This window comes from Epinephelus lanceolatus, chromosome 12 (assembly GCF_041903045.1).
Source record: "Epinephelus lanceolatus isolate andai-2023 chromosome 12, ASM4190304v1, whole genome shotgun sequence".
NCBI lineage: Eukaryota > Metazoa > Chordata > Actinopteri > Perciformes > Serranidae > Epinephelus > Epinephelus lanceolatus.
Window position 1 is genome coordinate 9916060 of NC_135745.1, and position 23443 is coordinate 9939502.

At 38.8% G+C, this 23443-nt stretch overlaps 1 protein-coding gene across 2 annotated transcripts; it reads left to right on the plus strand.

The window, feature by feature from the left end:
• Nucleotides 1-285: 285 nt before the first annotated feature.
• Nucleotides 286-23244, plus strand: lyn (LYN proto-oncogene, Src family tyrosine kinase). Of its 2 annotated transcripts, none has more exons than XM_033649530.2 (13): nt 286-484; nt 6334-6422; nt 6889-6931; nt 7636-7738; nt 9946-10044; nt 10332-10435; nt 10550-10699; nt 10889-11041; nt 17209-17391; nt 17625-17701; nt 18251-18404; nt 19723-19854; nt 21617-23244. In XM_033649530.2, exons 2-13 carry the CDS (start codon nt 6339-6341, stop codon nt 21817-21819), a joined length of 1485 nt encoding a protein of 494 aa, XP_033505421.1. In that variant the 5' UTR covers nt 286-484; nt 6334-6338; the 3' UTR covers nt 21820-23244. The 2 variants fall into 2 exon arrangements, with proteins under 2 accessions (XP_033505421.1, XP_033505420.1); XM_033649529.2 differs by having other exon boundaries at nt 287-484; nt 6334-6482.
• The last annotated feature ends 199 nt before the right edge of the window (nt 23245-23443 follow it).

Below are 23443 nucleotides of genomic sequence, written 5' to 3' on the forward strand. Positions count from 1 at the left end.
ATGAAGTAGTTGATGAATAAGTTAAAATCTTTATTCCTAAAGGGATTCTGTTGGCTTATGTATTTTATGACATACTGGAAAACTCTTCTTTACTTTAACACTGACAAATGTAGTGTTTCTGTGTATTAAGATCTAAAAGATCATTTGTCTGCAGTGCCCCAGTATGTGTGAGTATGTGGGTGTGTCTGTGTGTGTTGCTGATTATGCAAATAATCATTAGACAATTGTACCAGGAAGTTTCAGTAAGAAAAAAATCCCCCACCAGTTTCTCCAAGTTCCTCATTCTGTTGGCTGAATGTCACAGTCCATGTCGACCGGCTGACCAACTTGTCGAGCCAGATACCATCAGTCTGTGCATCCACCGGCCTGTCTGTCCACCAGTCTGTCAGTTATTCGGATGAAAGTCAAAGAGAAGAAATCTGAGGACTAAAAAACTTCACAGTGGATGAACTTTTGCCTTAACCAGGAACACACACTGAGAGAGGTAAGCACAAGTGAGGTGTGAATGACATCAGTCAGAGATGTGCATCAGGTCATTGTGTGCTAGCAGAGTCTGTTCATAATCACTCAAACTGTCACATCAGAAGAGTTAAAAAGATGCGTTGTTGAGTTAAATTTTTGTTAAAGTAAATTTTGAATCACTAGACTGATAATTAAAGGTTTAACTGTGTTTTTTTTTATGTATCAAAGTATTTCACAGTTACATAAAGTATGTTTGTCATAGTTTTAATATTTAGATTAAAAGAATAGTTTGTAAGCTGTAATAAATCAGTGGTTTAACTTACTTTAATGTGGGTTTTATTATGTGCAGTATATGCCATCATTATTTATCAATTAGTTGCATCAGATTCTGCAGTGGAATATGTCCCCTCCTGTGGTTTCATTTCTTCACCACTCCAGCCTTTGGCTCAGTCCATTGCTAAAGGAGGAAGTTTGTATGTTGGTCATAGTGGTGCACACTGAGTGTGTGTGTGTGTGTGTGTGTGTGTGTGTGTGTGCTCCTAATCTGTTCCGACCCTTGGTTTCCGGCTGTTTGCTGACTGTCAAGTTAAAAATATAACAGAGGCACTGAACCAATAAATCACAAAACCAGTGCCAAACTGCCAAACTGTTGGTTACAACACTTTTTACTCACCTACATAAACACATGTACTGTCATCATCATTCATAAACCTCTATTTAGACAAGTTAACAACACGCTGAGCATCAATTCTCACTTCCAGGTGTGCCCCTCTTGTGTTTGCCTATGTGCTGATGGTGCTTCAACATTTTCCCCCTAACTCTTGTCCAAACAATCTGTCAGGGGCTGACCCGAATCTGTCATCTGAATATCTCTGGGCACACTTTTATTTGCATACCATTACTCAGAAACATTCCCTTTCCTTAGGAACTAAAAGGGTAAGGTGTATAATGCTTTCTGTATTGAATGTACTTAGGTAGGTTTTAGCTAGCGGCATTACTCTAGGAACAGCAGTACCGCCTGGTCAACCAATTTCGTCCAGATTGATATATCTCAATGGACATTCATGTTACCATCAGGATGAATCCTACTGTCCTTGGTCATCTCCTTATTTTTCTTATAGTGTCACCAGCAGGTCAAAGTTTTCACTTGGATATCGCTAGGCACTAAAATTTGTGGCTCCAAATGTTGAATCCTAATGACTTTGGTAATCTCTTGACCGTTACTCTAGAGCCACAGTGAGTATTCCTTTGAGGTTTTATTAAGTAAAGTGTCTCGACAACTATTGGATGGAGTACCCTGAAATTTGGTGTAGACATCCATGTCCCAGTCAAAATGACTTTTAATAACCTTGGAAATTGCCTTTTCATCTTAGGCTATCATCAGGTCCAATCTTCAGTTTTTCCAATACTAACTAATGACATTCCCCTCAGCTCCAGCCAATGGTAGACTAGGGTCAGCGCAAAAGTGTGCTATCAAAGTGTCTTTTTTCTCCATGACAATGGGTTATATGTAAACAATAGATGGTTGTTCCTAGATGATTCCTCTTGACCTTTGACATGTGACTTATTTTATTTTCTGACCATTTTCTGGACCATTTACTGTCAGATCTATTGTCAACTTTTAACAGTGGTTCCCCCTAAAATTTCATATGGATGGCATGATGGGACCACTTGAAATTTTGGGGTGGCACACCAAAACCAAAAGCCATAACTGAATTTCAGGAATTCCATCATACTTTGGTAAAATGTAGGCTAGTTGAAAACTGTCAATATGGAGAATTAAAGAAACACACACTGATTTACTTTGGTATCTTATTTAACAGTTTAGATTACTAATTATGTGATGTGCATAGACTAGTACTGGTACGGTTTATATTTTGAGTTCCACAACAATCCCATGTTAACGTGTATCTGTGTATACATGTGTTAGGCAACTTATTGCTTTTCAAACAGCCTTGTTGTCCTTTCCTTAAAAAGGCAAATGCTATGCAGCTTTAATTTGACAGAATACATCGATTGTAAGGAACAAAACATTTATGAGGAGCAAGCCTTCTCAAGTTCAGCAGAGACTCGTGGGTACACGTAGAACCCATTTCATTCAGATATCTTGAGGTGAGAGTTTAAGGGACCCCTTTAAAAATGGCCATGCCAATTTTTCCCTCACCAAAATTTTGCCTAACTTCAGAGCATTATTTAGCCTGCTTCCTCACGTGCTGTGCCAACATGCTGTTTTAAAGAGCTTTGACTGGCCAACAAGAAACCCAAAGTGTGTTCCTCCTGTCTCTGTTTGTGTTCACTCATGCACTTCAGCTTCCTGGAGAAAGAGCAACTGTTGTTTTTCTTCTAGACAACAGGTGTTATTTATGACCAACATGTACTACTGCTGCTGTGATGCCTCAATTTCTCTGCATCATTTCAATAAAGTTGATCTTATAGTCTCTAATCTTATTTTACAGTACATCTTCACCTTATTTAGTTGTGTGTCTATGGCCATAATATCAATATAACAGTTGTATTGTGATTCACAGTGTCAGCAAGGCATCCAAACATCAGTCCAGCATATAATCAAAGAAGTATGGGTCATATAGTAATAATCTCTCGGATTCATACAATCAATATTCCTGTGTGTGTGTGTGTGTGTGTTATCTCTGCTGTATTATCCTTTTTCACAACCTCTCAGAAATATATATCTGTGGACGGGCACTACCCTACTCTGTTTCAATAGAAGCCTATGTAATGATTGTAAAAACACTGAGAAACAAACACTGAGCTTTCAACCAACAGTATACTGTACTTGGTTAATTAAGCTCAATTTAATGACGCCGGCAATGTAGTTAAATATTCTCCAATGGGTCCAAAGTCTGAGTAAATACAGTATGCTAGGTCTCACCAGGAAAGAAAACACAAGCTAACTTTGACCAAAATCAATTTTTACTTGTGTTAATGTGTTTACTTGTGTTAGTGTGAGTAACCTTAAAACCAAACCAAAATTCCTTACAGCACATAAACATCTATTGTTTGTAAAGACTGCATTGCTATGGGGAAATCTGCAAAATACTCTGATTCATAAAGTTTGTTTATAACTTTAACCTTTAGCAAGGTGAATGTGTAGGTGTGTGTTTCCCTAAAACTATAATACAGCAGGTGTGCTGACAATTGTTGTTTCTTCCTCTTTTATGCCCTTTGAAAGTTACTGAACACTGGTAATGTAAAAATACAAAGTCAGATGCTTTTCTGTGAAAGACTTCAAAGTGCTCACATACTCATCTCCTCTGTAAACTCTGACATTGCCATCGCAGGGTTAAGCTTCCAGTGTGGCTAAACACAAAGGGTGTGAAACTGATCTAAACATAAAAGGCAGCTATACAGACCATCACAGATACACGCTATATACAAAATGACATCGAGCTGAAAGCCAGATCCAGGGACAGTGACTTTTGGGGACTTGTCAGCAGAGAGAAGTTTCCTCTCCTCACTGCATGTGCACTAAGAGTGAGTGCCAACTTTGGATCCATGTACCTATGTGAAATGGCATTTTAACAGATGAAAATAATCAAATCAAAGTACAGGAGCTGCCTTACTGACAGACACCTCACAGACTGTCTCAGACTGGCTGTCTGTAGCTATGAGCCAAACTACAAAGCACTCACAGACAGTATCCAGTCACAGCCATCACATTAACTTGATTGAGTAACATGACTGCCTTCTGATGTGAAAAGTGATGCTGCATAAGATGACTGCACGTAGCACTGAGAAAAAATAGCCAGATCTACTTTATAAAATGCTTATATTTGTAAATGACAATGAGTAAGAATAAGTCAGACAAGTGTCAAAATGAAGGGTGATAGGCTACATATGAAACCTAGAAGTGATGCTGCATAAGGTGACTGTGCTTAGCACTGACTGAGAAAGCAAACATTATAGTTCCACTTTATAAAAAAATGTTTGTCAGTGATAAATATGAATAATAATAAGTCCAAGTGTCAAAATGTGAAGAATATCAATTTGTTGTTAGCTGGTATGAACAAAATAATTCCCTCATACATTCCTCATGCCTTTATTTTTGCGTTATGAAACTACATGACTCTGAAGTGAATGTTATTTTGTACAATTCTTTAAGCAAGACAGCTGTTTGATACGTCAATTAATTAGTCTTTTCTTGGTTGCATCAGTTTGAATGTTGCAGCAAAGTGCATGTAATTCAAATACAGGCAAATAAAAGGCCTCAAGTAGGAAGTACACAGTGTTAGCTGTCTTTTTCTATCAACACTTCAATAGGTAGATCTTGCCTTTCACCAAGGCCGAGGTCAGGGATCTTGGACTTAAAAAAGTTGGTGGCCACTACTTTAAGTATAGGGCAGTGACACTCAACTTAAGGCCCATGGGCCAAATCTGGAATCATTTCGGGGAACCATTTCACAAAAGCATCAAAATAAAGATTGTTTCTCAAAAGAAGTGCAAGGGAAGGATTTTCCAGACCCCTGACAAGGGTCTGGGTTAAGCCTTGAACATCCTCAAATTGTAGAAATGCCCCTGCATACACCTGACCTATGCACCTTTTTTGAAGTGGGACTGTATGAGGTACTTATCCATAGTCAGTGCATTGCCCACAGTAGATAGTGGTTGGCACACCCCCAGTTTGTTGAAACAGTGTACTGCTGTAGCCGGAGCAGCAGCAGAACATGTTTTAGTCACCTGATTAAAAAAAATACCAGTTTAAGTGTACACTATATTCATGATGTTTACACCACCTTACCTTGCTGTCAGACAGCCTTTTTCCATGGGGAACTGAAGCCATTATCTATGCTCTCTTCAAAGCCGCCAGACTCCACTGACAATAACAGTAATTATACCTCGCTGAACATGAGAGCTGCTAGTCTACTGCTGGATCAGTCATTTCGTTTGTTTATGGTATTGTGAGACTTTGGTGTTTCAAAATGTTTAATGTTAAAAGGGTTTTGTCACACAATGACAAAAAAAACAACTTGATTGAGGCAGCGGTAGGCCAGCAACTCCTGTGTTCTGTGAGGTAAAATTACAGTTTCTGTCAAAGGAGTCTGGTCACTTTGAAGAGAGCATAGATAAGCTTCAGTATCAGTTCAAAAGCTGTCTGACGGCAAGGTAAAATGATGAAAATATTCTTAATATAGTGTACACTTAAAATGATATGGATTTTCTTGGGTGGCTAAAATACATTTTCATAGCTCATTGTTTAGCGTCCATGATGGCACTCCTGCATACTGCTGTAAACTGGGAGTGTACCAGCTGCCATCTACTGTAGCTAGTACATTGACTGTGGATAAATATGTAATATAACCTCACTTCAAAAATCCAAACAATCCCCTTAACCAACAGTATTTGGTTACCAAAATATGGCCATAAAAATTGGCTATGTATATTTCAGTGCAACACTAGTCACAATCCATATCTCAAAAGACCAGCTTGTTAATTTCTATTTCTCTGTATTTGGAAAAAAACTGATTAGTATAATCTATACAATGGACTGCATCTTACAGGCTCTACTCCTCATGTATTATATGCCATGATGAAAGCACTGACCAAGCAGCAAAAGAGACTCATTTGGACCTCAAGGCCTACAAACACAGCTGTTGGGTTTACGCTACACCTGTTCCTGCATGTTAGTTTCGAAGTGTTGACTTTTTTTTTTTTTAAAAAAAAAACCATGATGTGATAAAAAGGAAAAGATGAACATGTTGCTGTTTTGGTCCTTTGTTAATTTTACATGTGACAACTGAAAAGTCACAGGTGTTTGGTTCCAAACCTTTTTAAGTATTGTTTATTCCAGCAGCTGTAAATGGTAAATATGTTACAACCCAGTTCACGCTTCCTTTTTCTCACTTCCTCCTGCAGGCAGTATGGGCTGTATGAAGTCCACGCTAAGCGGAGGTCTGAGCGGAGGTCTGAGCGGAGGTGTGGAGGGGAAGAACGGCCAGCAGACTGTACGTACCGACAACACGCACTATGTCAGAGACCCCACCTCCAATACAAAAAGAAACATAGTAAGTAGTCAGACAGCCGGGCTGAGTAAAACCCAGAATTTCAGTTGTAGTCAAGAAGACACTGATATCGGCTCTCTAAGAAAAGCAAAGTGTTGTGCTGCTGCTTTTAGCCCAAAGTGAAAACCATGCCCCGGTGAATTAAAAATTTAACAAATGGGGAATATTTGTGACCATGAAACACTTCAGATACACCCTTTCCTAATGTTTTGGAAAAATAGGGACTCAGGTATTTCCTAATGAACTGAACTTCCCTGTGTCACACAATCACATCTGTGAGGAGGAAATGAGCACATTGTGAAAGTCTGTAGTCTAGTAACTGTGTCAGACAGACAGACAGACAGACAGCTGATGCGCGCATGTAACATTTATTTTCTGACTGTGAAAACTTTTGGTCTATCCTTTGCAGAATAACTCCCTGCTACCTGGTCAGGTGTTCCAAAAAATGGAAGGTACGCCACATCACTTCATTCTTTGTGTTTCATTCTCACTTTCTTAATTTCCTTTGTAAAAGCATGTAAAAACACACTGTTGAATAGCTTTCACATTTGGGAAAAAATACAGGAAAAGTGAGTGAGTCAGTCAGTCAGACACTGCAACCCTCACATCCCCTGACACTAGAGCAGTAAACATACACAGTTAGCATGTATCTGTTACAGAGTGTGCTAGCATATGTTAGCCAATACTAAGATTGTGGTTGAAAACATTGTTACAATTAAATGATTAACTTCAAAAACTACACAAAAGTAGCCAGGTATGTGCAACTAACTTAAAATTCAAAGAATATTATTAACACCAACAGCTGGTAAGTGAAGTTGTATTGCGGGTACATACTGAGCCTTGCTATTCCATACAGATTTAAATACATTTTTGTGAGCCAACTTAAACATTTGTAGAGGAAGATGGTTCTTTGATAACCTCAGTGATTCATCCACACTCACACACTAATATAGCTGAGGTTGCTAGAAAATGGTGTTACCAGTCAGTTTCCTTATGCAGTCACTCTTTGTGGGTTTGGCCATCATCAGGTTAACTGTTGTCTGATGTAAATGCTTGCCCTGCTTTGGATCACGTTGCAGGATTAAAATAAGATGTGTGCCTATTGCTATTGTAGAGTTTCTAACATGTCTGTATCTTTCTCTGTTCCCTCTCTTAGAGCAAAGTTTGGGTAAAATTGTGATCAGCCTTTTCCCGTATGAAGCTGTGCATCCGGATGACTTAGGATTCAAGAAGGGAGAAAGGATGAAAATCTTAGAGGAGTGAGTGTCTGATACTGATGGTAGACCAATTCAACTTCAGTAAATGTTATTCATCATGAACGTATATACTGCATCATGAGGGGTGAGAACCAAAGATGACCGCTTACACATGCTCCAAAATGGAGCACTGTTTGCACTGCATACCTTGAGGAGACTGTCAGAGTCATGTACAGTTCACCGTAACCTCTTCAACCCTGATAGATCCACTTAACAGCTTCATCTGTCATTACAGACTCTTGCGTCACCAGAAAATATTCAAGCTCACAGAGCATACTTAAAATTTTAGAGAGGGTCCCAAAGTTCAGTATATTTCAGAAGACGTGCTCATGAAATCATGCTTAAGACATTAGACAGATTTTAATTTGGTGTAGTGGGGAATCCATGAAAGAGCATAGTTATTCTCACTGTGCCCTCCATATAATTACATTGAAGTGCTGGAACAGGCTGATAAATGGATATGTGATATTCTTATGTTGTAAAATGATTTGTTTTTTCATTGTAAGCCACTTAGGATGGGACTTAATGTGAAAATAAGGGCTCAGGCTGTGGACCAAATCACAATGTTTGTTAACAGTAACTTCCAGGTAGAAAACCCCTGTGTCATGTACATACAACCTGTTAGCGCTGAGCAAATGGGGATGAGGAATGGCTGAGAAAATAGTTAAAGGTCCAGTGTGAAGGATTTAGGGGAATTGGCAGAGATGGAATACAATATAATATGTATATTTTCTTTAGTGTATAATCATCTGAAAAAAGAATTGTGTTTTCCTCACCTTAGAATAAGCCGCATAGGGAGCAGGTCCTCATTTATGGAGATCACCATGTTTCTACAGTAGCCCAGAACGGACAAACCAAACCATGGCTCTAGATAGGGCAATTTGCATTTTCCCAGTGGCAACCAAAGTTAGAAGCAAACGCTGATTTGTAACATGACATTGCTTTACTCAGTGTTTTTGCCGGGTTTAATCACCTGGTCCATTTGTTTTTGAAAGGGAGAGACCTCTGCGGATAATTTGGCGCAAATAAAAACATCCTGAGCAACGAACACTGGAGAAATCCTAACCGAAAGAAGTCTCAGCTGGTTGCAATGTGCAGTCCTCACTGCTATATGCCACTAAGTCCTCCTAAATCTTTCACACTGAACCTTTAAGCCTTATTCTGTATGGGGGTGCTGGGTAAGAATGCGATGCATCTTCGTAGAACGGTTCCAATAAGATCCTACAAAAATGCACACACAACAGTGCGTATGATATCCTACAAATAAGCTCTCCACGAATGACATTACATCCTTACTGTAAAGTTTCGGAGGTTAGGTTTAGGCAAGTGAAGCTGCTGTGGTTAGGTTTGGGAAAAAGAAACATAGTGAGTGAGGACATACCTTCAAATGACTCAAAGTTCCCACGGTTCAGAACAGTCTCCTTGGGAAAGTCCCAGGGAAAAATCCTGTGTTCTGCCTCCATTCAGGCAGCTCAGGAACCCCATCCTTGTATACTCCCATCAGCAAACATGTGATCGCAGCCTTTCAAAATACATAGGTCATGCACAAATTACTGACTAACGGTTACATGGAAAATGTATGAATTTGATTGCATTACTTTTCATGGGAAAACATTCAAACAGTGTATGAGAACAGACTGAACAACAAAAAGTGGAGAAGGGTCCAGGTTTTCTGATTTCCATCTGCAAACAGCAAACGTGGTAAAAGACAATGCAACGTATTAAATGAATTCTTTTTCACGATTCTTTCATCTCATTCATCAAGGCTAAATTGCATGTTTGATGCTTTCATAACTCATTAATACCAACACTTTAATTTAGGTTGCAACCTAATTTTCCTATTGGGCAACAGACTAAAGAAAAAGACAGCTTATGTTTATCCAAAACTAGCAAACTACATTAGTCTGACCAGCAGTGAGATGTCACTGTTTGGTAATGGTAGATGTGGTATCTCAAAGACTCTAGCAAAGCATCACAGTACTCAGAGTAAGTATAGCTGAAACATCAGATAAACCAGTTTAAACATATAATAATTTCACATATCTCTACAATTCAAATCAAGTGCCAGATGTCTGTCCAGAAGCGGTAGTTGTTGTTAGTGTGACATCATGGTGATTTGGTCTATTTTAACACTTTAGGACACCACAGAAGGTACTCACTGACATTCAAAGAAAAACAATAATTGTGCTAAAATAAATGATCTCCTGCAGACATGGGGAGTGGTGGAAAGCAAAGTCACTGACAACCAAGAAAGAAGGATTCATCCCGTGCAATTATGTTGCCCAAGCTGACACCATGGAAACAGAAGAGTGAGTAGCTGCATCTAAATAAATGACTTTTTCTCTTTAAATAAACAGCTTTTAAAAAAGGGTTGTTTGATTTGACATTTTGTGTCATGCTGATTACTTACATAGGGGATCCTATTGAAAGCTATTATGCTTTATGAACTTCCCATATTTAATCTGCACTGATAACAAAGGAGGATTTCTGAGCTTCAAGACAACTGGTGCCATTCGTTAAAATGGGTGGGAAGTCAATATAAATATAAAAAATACATCCATTTTGTATATTCAGTTCAATTTCCTGTTCATTGTAGGTGGTTTTTCAAGGACATCACGAGGAAGGACGCAGAAAGGCAGCTGCTGGCGCCTGCAAACAAACCAGGCTCTTATCTTATCAGGGAAAGTGAAACATCAAAAGGTATGGAAATCTCAGCAGCCCTGAGAGACACAGATATATTCCCTTTCAATATACTGAGTTCCCCCTGCTTCATTTCGAATCACTAGTCACTTTCATTTGATGATTTTCCCACAGGAAGTTTCTCATTGTCCATCAGAGACGTGGACGCCCAGGGGACAGATTCTGTCAAACACTATAAGATCAGGATGATGGATAATGGCGGCTATTACATTTCTCCAAAAATCTCTTTCCAAGACATCGGCAGCATGATCAAACACTACCACAGTGAGTACAGCTCTGAAATGGAGGCACTTAATATCCTTTATTCAAAACTTGTCTAATGTGTTATGTAATGTGGTCTCAGCTGCTGATTTTGTTATTAGTAGCCTAAAGACTTTGATTATGAGAAAAAAATGATTTCATAACCAATGTTTTATTCATAAAATTGAACACTAAAGCAAGTGCTCCTTCCAGACAAAGCAGATGGCCTGTGTCGTAAACTGGACCGTCCATGTGTGAAACCCAAAGCTCAGAAGCCGTGGGATAAAGATGCCTGGGAGATTTCCAAAGATTCTATTAAGATGGTGAAGAAACTTGGAGCAGGGCAGTTTGGAGAAGTCTGGATGGGTGAGTAAAGAGAAGCATTTTGGCTTAATTTAGTCAATGACATTGACTAGGAACAGCTTCTTATGTCCTCTTCACCACCTGTGGGACACCAGGCCACAGTGAGCTCCCCGAGGTGCTCCATGTGCTGAACCTTATCATAGTGGAGAGGCCTGTGTGCCTCAAAGACCCTGAGAGATAGGCTGGTGGGAGTTTTAGCTCCCAGGAGTTCAACAAAGCCACGCTCGTCTCAGTTAGGGCACATGATAGCAGACTGCACACTGGGCCCTGAGGTTAGGGGGTTGGGTATGATGACAACAACACCTCATGTAAAAAATGTTCTGAAAGTACATAAAAGAGCACGTCTCATGGAGTATGTGTGTGGTTGTCCTGACAAGTGCAACCATAGTCTTCAGGTTTTGGCCATGAGTAAATCATTAACTCATTTGTTCTAACATGGTATGGCTACCAAGAAGACAACTGTTTCCATTCAACTGTCAAGCAAAGTTGGTGGTACGGGGTACGCATTACACATGGCTGTAATCCACCAGCAGAAAAAGTAGAGATTGCGCCCCAGAAACAAAACAAGTCCCCTTTTACATCTAACCATCTACCAAAGAAAAATCGAGAGAAGTCTAAAGGAGTTAGTTTCAATTGGGCACGTTTGACTTGTTCTTTTATGTCAGCTAGTACTGGACATATTTCATGACATTGATGCTACTGATCTTATTGCTATTGATTCTAATGCGTCCATTATGTTATGGGGATGTGTGAAAAGATTCCAACGGCGGAAAGCAACCCATTCTCGCTCCCAGCTTGTTACGTATCAATGCAAAGAGGCAGCCTGTAGCGGTGGTATCAGACACACCAGGCAGTGACATTTTTTGGAGTTCTGAGCAACTGCCGTGGCATAAAGAGCGAGAATGTCTGCGTAGGACATGAACCAGGGGAGATGGATGGATCGAACAGACTCTCAGGAGGCCCCTGTTTGTGTCCCATGTGAAACCCACAGTAAGACAAGTTATTTTATTAACAACGTTTTAATAAAGTTTTTATTCATGTTTATTTAAAAAAAAAAAAAAAGGCTGTATGCATGTAATGGGTGGAAACTGTACATTTCCTGAGTTTATTTCGAAAAGACATCCCCAAATGTCTAAAACACTAAGGGAGTACATAGAGCATAGTTTAACGTGTAAGGCCACTGACAAAGCGTCTGTATTTAACAAGTTGGGAGTAAGATTGTGTCGCGGAAACAGCTGACCTGTCTTGTGAGTTAAATGTTCAATATGTCTGAATTTATTCAGCAAAGAAATTTCATATCCCATTTATCACATCAACTCATTTTTCAACGAGGCAAAAACCAACTCAAGTGAGTGTATAAACTTTTTTTGTGCAATGGAGAAAGTTTAATCGAATTCTGCCATCTCTATGGATCTTTCCTAAAGCGATACCTTAAAATGGACATAAAAATGCATTCAAGGAGATGTGGCTGCTGTGGCTGAGTCAGATTTCACTGACATTTCTGACATAAAAAGAAAAAACTGAAAGAGGGGAAAGAATTAAATCCACGCAATGCTGATGTCTAAACAAATGAAAGGCTCATTTAGCCCCTCGAAATACCCTGCAAATGGCACCTTGGTTTTGGTGGTTGAGTGAACAGGCCTGTGCCTCGTTCAGTTTTGCAGGTCTGAGGATTTCCAATTCCTTTGTCTCATTTCTGTAAATTCAGAGCTGCAGAAGTGAACATTGCAGGGAAGTTCCATTTCCCTCTAATTAAAACAAAAACGACTTCCTTCTTTTGTTACTCATTATGTGTATTACATAGTTTTGATCAGCACTGAATGCTTTCTCTGAAGATGTGCTCAAATGTGTCCACACATGCCTCCTGCAGTAAAAGTGGCTGCATTCATGTGTGCATCAGTGTTTTATCATCTATGTAGGAAATGTTTGAGTCTGAAGGGAAATTTGCATTGGAAGTTTGGGAGTGGTGATATGACACACACACACATACACACACACAAACCTTTTTGTGGCCTGATACGTACTCATAATTCAGGAATTAAAGACTCAAATTTATTATTCATTTAAAAAAAAAAACATGTTCCTAAAATTGCCTTTTGAGCACTTGCACAACTGTGACTGCAATTCTTTGAAACAAGAGGGAAGTATATGACAACATAGTGGTGAAAAAGGGCTTAGATTTTTGTGTTACCTCTGTGGGTGGGTAATGGTGAGGAAGTTTGGGTTCAAGTTCCAGATTACTGATTTATTTGAGATAATGACATTGCATAAAACATAATGAAATCCTACTGAATACAAAAATGTGTGCTTATGGTTGTTAAAATGATCTTTTTAGCTACTGCATATATGAGAATGTCACGGAGTGATTGTGGTGTAGTGCTATGCTTGGAGGCTTTGCATTCATGGCCAGCATGAAAAAACAAATGGTGTTAATTTAGCTGACAGCATGTCATAAATGTCTCTAACACTAAAGGCAATAGCACACTATGAAAATAGGACATGGCGCCATATGAACTTACAGTATGAGGAGGGAGGAGAGGTTGTTACCATCACATTTGCCCAAAATAAGAGCGAGAGTCTTAACTAACCACAATTTACCTGCAAATGCACGGTTAGGTTGTGTCTGGTTCACAAAAGGAAACAGTCAGTGTCATAAACATCCCACTAATCCCACCAACAGCCCAAACTCATACTAACCCCTGCTGAACTCCTCCATCTCATCTCTCTCTCTGACCTCACAGCTATTTCTTTATAGCACGTTTGTTTTGTTTCATGCGTTTCATGCTAATTACAAGCAGGCTCATACAGTGACGTATTACTGCATTGCACATACCTGCAAATATCTGATGCTTTGTTAATACAATCTTTAGTTAGACTATAAATCTGCAACATGCAATATCATGAAATGTCTGTTGTGTAGGATTTAGGGGGTTATATTGGTAGAAACAAAATATGACCTAATAAGTATGTCATCTTTAGTGGTGAATCATGTGAAAATAAGAAGTCATGTTTTTGTTACCTTAGAATGAGCCATTTATATCAACATAGGGAGCAGGTCCTCATCTATGGGACTCACCATGTTGCACCGCTATGTTTCAACAGTAGATAGGGCCATTCATGTGTTTGCGTTAGCCACCGTAGTTAGCAGCCCCTCTGCAACGAACTTTTTTAATGTGACACTGTTTTCTTCAGTGTTTTCACCGGTTCAAATCACTGGGTCTGTTTGTTGCGGAGACGAAGAGACCTCTGCAGATACTTCAACTCCCAGTAAAACAACCATCTGGAACTTTTGGAAAAAATGTGTACACACATGTCAGCAGGCGTTGGGCTAGCGGTCTGTCTCTGATGTGCCAAACAGTGTAGGAGAAGCACTGATTTGTAATGTGAAACTGCTAATCACCTGGTCTGTTTGTTGTGGAGAAGAAGAGACATCTGGGAATAATCCAACTCCCGGTAAAAACCTCTTGAACAATGAACACGGAAGGAATCCTAACCAGTTTCAGCTGGTTGCAGTCTACAATCCTCACTGCTAGAGGATACTAAATCACCCTAAATCTTACACAGTGGACCACTAAAATTAAGCAATGTGTACTTGAGACCCTCTCTTCACAGATATTCCATGTGAGGATAGTTTGAATAGTTTTCAGCTGTTAATTGCTTTAATATTTCATAATAAAAAGCAACAATTAGAGAAAAATCTGATTTTTGTAATGAACTATGTGAAAGAGAAAGTACGTTAATAATCTCTGGAAAACTGAAATGTCACAACAGTCACACATGAATCACAAAAGTAAATGAAAAAGGACAATCATAGAGGCAGATGATAAAATAAAATAATTATATAAATGACTAAAACTCACTAGAAACTAAACTACAATCACAAAAATATGACGATGCTCTAAAGTAACAACAGTGCCTGGTCTAATAAATACTATGCTGTATATTTGTCTTGTGCTTCATTAGAAATGCATGGATTTGATTGTGAGAGTGAAAGCACTTATGTGGTCAGACGGCAGCTTCATGACGATACCTGTGACAGTGTATTTGGCCCAGTACACTCAATTTAAAGATGAAAAGTGAAAAAACAAGCACGTTTACTACATATCTTTGTTCACTGAACTGTTACCAAAGCAGTCACATCTCCTTGCACAATTTTGTCACCCACCCTTTTCCAGCTGCTGTGTGAGAAGTGTGTATCTGCAGGGCCTTTAAAGGGACACTTCACTGATTTTCAACCAGCTTTGTATCAAAACAAAGTGGGCAATATGTGTACATGAATTGTAGTAAACTTTCCTCCATCTAACCAGTATCCCTTTGTTACTGGCTGTTGATGGAACTACAGGCTCTACTTCGGCATTTTTGTACTGCCCGTCACTCATGACGGACATGTGGAATATAAAAGCAGACATGTTCTCATCTCAACTTGTCAAATATCGCTGTTTGGTCTGTGGACTTTCACATCCTCATATGACGCACTACGTATCCTACTGCATCTGTTTTTGACGTTCTGGGATGCCGTGTCAATTTATGCTTATTACATGCATTGTGTCACAACACACTTCCATTTTCAGTGGAAATGTACAGTTTCTATTTGTTAGATGCACACAGTCTTTTTCAAAATAAACTTATATTAAACTTATTAAATACACTTATTGTTAGGTTCAGAAAAAAACATCGTGGTTTGGCTCAACATTCATACAGGAAGCAAACAGCGGCCTCCTGTGTGAAATTTCAGGGTTTGTCTGCCATATAGTGACTTTCCAGCTCCAGTACTACCTTGCTATCGGCGGCATTTCTAACTGACGCTATCCGGTAGCATTATAAACTGAAAACAAGGTGCCTCACTGACCAAGCAGCGGTATTGTTGAGAATGAGAACGGGCTGGAGCAGATTAAGTGACAGACCAGCCCCTCTCTTTCACTCTCTCAGACCAAAATCCGATCAAATGTTAAAACTGGCAGTGCTGATTGAAAATAAATCTAGATTATGTTACTTCACTGCCTATTTCTCACCTAAAATGCTTTTTGAAACATATTTTAATGCTCTATTTAGCTGTAATAGCAAGAGCTTGTGAACAGGAACTGTGCCTCATACTGTTTCCTGCATAGTGAACACAGAGACTGAAAAAACTGAGATCAAATGGTAAAACTAAGCAACCAAGATTCTGTTACAGAGTTGCCTATTTCTCACCTCAAATATTTTCATAAACAAGTTTTTGCTTACTATTTAACCGTAATGCAAGATTGTTTGTCACTAGCCACCATTGCCTCAAGTGGCTAAATTCTCATTACATCATCCGCCACTGGGACCGTGTATTGGTCTGGTTTCGACGCAGTGCTTTCCAGTGGTTGTAGGTTTTTTTCCTTTTGAGCAAGAGTGAATGCCACAGTCCTTTTTCTCTGTTTTCTCTGGTCATATAGCACTCATTTCAAAAGTAGTTATGTCTTTCTGCCGTATAGACAGTCTACTTTTATAAAAAAAGACCATCACATACATTTCCATTGACTGATTGATTTACAGTATTGTGGCAGTCCATCTGATTTCCGTTTTGTTTATGTTTTTTGCCATTGCATAACCAATACAAATGCAACTGTAGCCAGTATCTCACTATTACTCTTGTCGTTCATATTTCAAGAAGCTACAAATTATATTCGGCCACAACATAAGCCTGAAAAGCAACATCACTCAATATTTCAGTGTCAACTTTATTAAACCTCCGATTATCTAAATGTAACACACACATTTTCTACTTTAGTGTCATGTGTCATTGGTTGTGATGTGTGATGTTTTTCTTTAACAGTAAATTAAGTGTGTTACTTCTTGGGCTCTCATGTTTATCACTACAATTTCTGTGGAAACATGGAGTAAAAATTGGTATACACAATGTAATCTTCCACTTAAAAAAGACTGACTATATATCATCTGTTTTAGTTTGACACATTACTGTTATATCAATAACTGTTCAAAAAGTTACAGCAGAATAAAAATGTCCTTTTTCAAGAGTTATAGCCTGTTTGAAATTGTCCTGTCGTCATTGTAGCGCACTGAAACACCCTGAAGCCAAGCAGCGTGTCAAGCAGATGGTTTCACACTTTCACAGATTTGTATTAATGTTCTCCATTTCACTAAATCTCTCTATCGCCCTCTGGCTTCACTCTCTGCACAATCAGCTCACTACAACAACGCGACCACAGTGGCGGTGAAGACCCTGAAGCCAGGTACCATGACGGTTGAAGCTTTTATGGAGGAAGCCAACGTCATGAAGACGCTGCAGCACGACAGGCTGGTGCGGCTCTACGCTGTTGTCACCAAGACACAACCCATCTATATCATCACTGAATTTATGGCAAATGGTAAATGAGCTTTATTTTTAACACTTGCTGCTGATATTCTCATCTGGAACAGCTTCAAATGGGTGCAGCAGTATAATAAACTTCAGTATTAGATTAAGCATCCATTAATAAGAAATGTCAGCAGCGTAGTATTGTGACATACAGTGTTCATGTGACCACATATTGATCTCTGGATCTTGTCTGGACACAGACATACAAGACACTGACATTGTTTCCTGTTGTGCCTCATGTAGGGAGCCTACTAGACTTCTTAAAGAGCGACGCAGGATTCAAACTGCAACTCCCCAAGCTCATCGATTTCTCAGCACAGGTGATTTTCACACTGACCACAACACGCTGCCTTTTCTCACAACTCTCAGCCATGATTGTGAAACAGATGTAACGTCACTGTTTCCATTGCTGAACTGAAAAGAAGAACCATAACCAAAAGTTAAAAAAAACACTTCACTGATAAAGATTCCAAAAATAAAGAAACATTGTATGACTGATTTGACTTAGGTGACTTAGATGTAAATAGAGCATTTCTTTCAAGGAAATGTTCTGCTACAATCAGTGGAAAATGATATAATTCTTTGCAGGAAACCTCTTAGAAAATTATTAGGAAATTAACAGAGTGGTTAAATAAAGCTTTACTGTGATTTTTCTTCCTTTTTCTGCTCGTCTTTCCTTTAAAAACCCACATGAAAAGGCAACTCCCACGTCTTGATGTGTTTTTCAGAGTGTAACTAAGAGTTAAATGAATAACGAATCAATTCCACTTATTTTCCTTTTCTTAGTTGTTTCATTCCTTGTCGTTTGTTTCAATGAAAATTTGCAATGATCATACAGTGTAAACCATACTTCCCTTGTGCTGTTGCAGATAGCAGAGGGCATGGCATACATAGAGAAGAAGAATTACATCCACAGAGACCTGAGAGCAGCTAACGTCCTGGTGTCAGAGAGTCTGCTCTGTAAAATAGCTGATTTTGGACTGGCAAGAGTCATAGAGGACGACGAATACTCTGCAAGAGAGGGTAAACTCTATGTGTATATGTGTGTGTGTCCAGTGTTGTCTTGTGTAGGAGTTTTTTTCCCATCAGAATTGAGCTGACTTATGACACATCACAATAAAAATCCCCTTTTGAGAGCTGAAAGCAGAATTGATGACTTGTACTGACCAACGTGTTTTGAAACAAACTTGATTTTTGGTTTCATTTACCAGCTGCTTCATTTTTTCAAGCTCAAATCATGTACACTGCAGTGACCAACACATTTGATGGCCTTGAACCACACACTGGGTCTATTTCCCTTCATACTGACACTGGTACCTATGATACAGTCTAGTAAACAACACTGTAGAGAGAGACAAGTGGGAGAGAATGTGTGTATCTCTGCGTCATAACATGAAACCTGATTGATCACTGATCTGGAACCAGGAGATACTGAAACTACTAATAGGAAAATTACAAATTAATGCGAGTACATAAATAGAATATGAATCTTCCATGACATACAGCTTGGACAGTATGGGGTGAGATGTTTGGGAATGTGGAGGAGTATGACTTATTCACACACAGCAGGTGAATTCCACTTGTCATTTGCAGACTTTATGTAGTTTATTTTAGCTTGTACCAAACGTAAAAACATTTCAACACCAGAGTAATGATATATGAAGTTTACAAAAATCATGCCGTTTGAAGTTTGTATATATAAGTTTTTTAAAAAGTTACTCAGCTTTTACGCAAAGATGAGCTAAGAATTAGCTCGCTAACTTTGTTAATATTAGCCTTGACTTACCGTTGTTTGTGCGACTTCAAATGTCAAACAAAGCTGAAACTTGTGTCTTTGTAATTTTTTACCTGAATGTTTTGCATACTGCAATTAGTTTTTGTATGCGAATGAAATTATCTTTGTTTTTTTCAGTCACATAACATCAGTTCTTCATGGCTCAAGTTCAAACAAAGTGGATTATCTAGGGAATTAAGTGTTGACTTGCTGGGAATGAATTGCTTTAATATTAGTTGATTCAGGAAATGAAGGGAAATGATTTGTGGCACACTTTACATACCATACTTTTGAATCTTTGGGTTTGGGGAAAGGTATCAAGTATCTCCACATCAAAAGGCTCAAGTCCAAATGAAGTCACAAGCCATTGGTATGAAATCCAAGACAAGCTGCAAGTCTTTTTTGATTTCATAAAGTCAAGTCTGAAGTCATCAACTTTGTGACTCGTTTGAATCTTGCACCAACAATTTGACCCCAGTCTACACCTCTGATTTCAGTATAACCTGGTGGTAATAATTAATGGTGACATGACCTGTGTTTGTGTGTAACTGTGTGTGTTCTCCTCAGGAGCCAAATTCCCCATTAAGTGGACCGCTCCGGAGGCCATCAACTACGGCTCCTTCACCATCAAGTCAGACATGTGGTCCTTTGGAGTTCTGCTCTACGAGATTATAACCTACGGGAAAATCCCATACCCAGGTAAACACTATGGGTCTTATTCATGAAACGTGAGCAGAAGGAATTTGTGTGTAAACTGTTCGCAGATAGAAATTTACGTGCATGTCCGCATTCATCAATATTTTAGTAGCTCCTATCTTTTCATAGCTACTAACAAAATCTACTCGTGCTCCTGACCACTCGTAGTGCTTGTGTAAATTTAGTAAAGCACATAAATATTGCTTTTCACTATTGGAAATTACAATTTTAATTCGTATTGCACTCTGTTATGTACACAATACACAGATGCCTTTGAAACACGTAATCTAAACATGACAAAAATATTAAAAATATAACACATTTAGTTACATTAGTTGGCAATTAGCAGGTTTAAGATCCAGATTAGGTTCATGATTGTGAATTATCTATGTAAATCGACTCAATAGATTACATTCTTACATTCTTTCTACATGTTGAGTGATGATAATAAAAATATCCATAAGGACAGCCGGATCACAGCCTCTTCGGCCTCGGTGCCTGGGTTCAACAGGGGCAGCAGGAGCAGCAGGTGGTGGAGCCACAAAGGAGCACGCACCATCTGAAAGAATTATTTGAGACAACACATTTTTGTTGTTGTTTTTTTTTTTTTTTGTGGCTTTTTGATCATTTGAATGAATAAATCTGATTTGAAAAATGTTTAATTTACGTTGTATAAAACAGAGCTTTAGGCTATTAAGATTAAAATAATTTGAAGACGATGCATACAAAACTGCTGTAGGCTATATGTTATCCATATCATTTGTTAAAATAAATGTTAAATAGCTCTACATTCCGACAGCCATCACTGATTTAGAGTTTATCCATTACGCACAAAACATCTCTGGTTTCCCGTTCCCACTTCATTCAAAACCCCGCAAATGAATTTTTTGTTTGTTTGGTGACCACTGTATTTTTTGTGTGTGTGTGCTTATGCGTTTCTTTGCCTCCAGTTTCATATCAAGCCATTTATGCTTCACCTCTGACATGGTTCTTTGTACCACGGAGACAACAGCATCTGTTACCTCCCTCCAGGCCTTCGCTTTGCCTGTCCCTGTCACACCACTACTAACTGAAAAAAATAAAATGTTTTTTTTTAAGTCCACTTCGCCCAAAATTATTTCGATCTCCGCTTCGGAAAAAATCTTTTTTCTTTCTCTCTCTTTCTTTCTTTGCGCCATGACTGACAGGTCGACAGGATGCACCTACACCTCTTTATATGGTGGTCATTGGCTATTCATGGGTGGGGATTTACGCTAATTGCTGATTACCGGGAGCGCGCTGTCACTTTACGATGGATTGGCATTCATGATCATACACACGTGTTTACGATCAAATTTCCCGCGGCGTTCCTGAATCCGGAATAGGTTTTTAGTAGCGTAGGTTTTTATGTGCAAATCTACACACAGATTTACTCACTTTTCATGAATGAGACCCACTATGTTTACATTCAACTATGTGCTATGCTCATATGTCATTATTATTACAAGCATTACCATAACATAGTTTCCCCAAGTAAACCTGGGGCTTTTGTGGGCCCAGGGGGGTTTGGGGATCTTTTTCCCCAGAGGTAGTTACCAACTTTGCTTGATTAGTAAGCACTGGTAACCAAAATGAAACATTGGGGTCTTAGAGTTATGAAGCTTAACTGCCCTCTACTGGTGATTATTATGCTCAAAATGATGAACTTGAGTGCTTTCACCAGTGTGTTGCCTCTCTTTAAATATGTCAGTATTCACACCTCCTTCTCTGCCTGTATTGTCCTCAGGTATGACTAAAGGTGAGGTGATCTCTTCTGTGCAGCGTGGCTACAGGATGCCTCAGCCCGACAACTGTCCTGATGAGCTCTACAGGATCTTGATGTCCTGCTGGAAAAGCAAACCTGAGGACAGGCCCACCTTTGACTACATGCAGAGCGTCCTGGATGACTTCTACACTGCCACAGAGGGACAGTACCAGCAACAACCATAGAGAGGGACACTTTCAGCTTTGACACATAAAGACATTTCACTTTCACTCCAGATTATGTTTGGAGCTCATTAAGATTTAGGTTTGTAATATTTTGTACATATGCCACATTCTATACATCTATACAATGTATTTCCTTAATAGTCACGGTTGAGAAGATGCAGGTTCCAGGATATACTGCTACTGCAGCCACTCACAGTGCTTCCTGTCTGTTCATTTATTATACATGTGCAGTTTAATCTCACCTGTAAGCATATTCTGGGGTATACAGGAGATGGCTTTTGCACAGATTAGCATTATATATAACAGATACAGATAGTTAATCGTGTCATTTTCTTTTTACATTTGACACTGGTGTCTTGTGTTTAGGCGTTTAAATATTTGGACCAAATAAATTTCAATATAGGTTTGTGTACAGAGGGACTGAACAAACAGCTGACATTATACAAACAGTTTGCTAAGGTAGGACACGATACAGGAGGTTTAGTGTCTTGATTTCAGTACAAACAGCTGCCTCATAGTGTCTGTGTAAATAATGATGCAAAATGGGAAAAAGGACATGCTGCCTGTAGGGATAGCTGTTAAATGTACACTTCTGGTCACTTTTTCATACTGAGTAAACATTTCACAATCATATCTTTGTATTCAAACTCATAATGTGCCATTTTATTGCTCTGATATTTACAGTAAATGACTGAATTGTTCTTTGAACAAATGTATTCACAATGTTTCCATCTCAGAGGCTGTCATTAGTGAAACTTACATCTTCTATCTGCCCGATGTGTAAAAAGCATTATTATATGTTATGATGTTCCATAATAACATTTCAATTTGGGTAGATACGACAGTTAAAAGCAAATTATGCTCTACAAAAAATATATTCATATGTTTATGTCTATCCGTTTTACATTTCATGATTTCATAAGCTGCTCCAACAATGGGACCCCCACTTTGGAAGACATACTGTTTATGTTTGGGTTGTTTCTGTTTGCTTGCTGTTTCATTGCCCAGTGAAGGGTCGATCACCTTTAGTCCACTTCATATTGAAGTGCTGTAGCTCTTGCTTGTTTTGTTTGTTTGTTCAAATGTGTATTGTATAATCAGAATTGTGATCTGGATGTTGCATTGAAACTATACCTTAAATGTGCAAAGAAACAATATCCAAATACTGTATGGGCTTTTGTGAACATTGGAACTGTGAGCTGTTTGTTGAGCATTTTGTGTTGTATAGTAGTCGCTATTTGAAAAGAGAGTATGTACATTTTGTGTGGACTGAGGGTGTATGCAGTAAATTTTATTTTGTGTTCCATGTGGTTGTACATTCAAGTCATATTTCAATGCTTACGCTTACACTGAGAAACCCATCCTGAGTGATTTTGTTGATTTTCTCAAAAACTAACTGATCATAAAATTTGAATTCAATTGTCAGTACCTTATTGCATCCATGTTAATGGCAGTGACCTGAGAGAACTATAAAGACACATGTAGCGCCATGTCCTTTGTATCAAAAGGTACACCCAAAAGAAAGAATTGTCAGATTTACATTTCTGTATTTTTAATCACCTTTATTTATTCCAACACCAACAAATTAAAGACAATTGTTTAACCCAGCTACCCCCACCCCCTC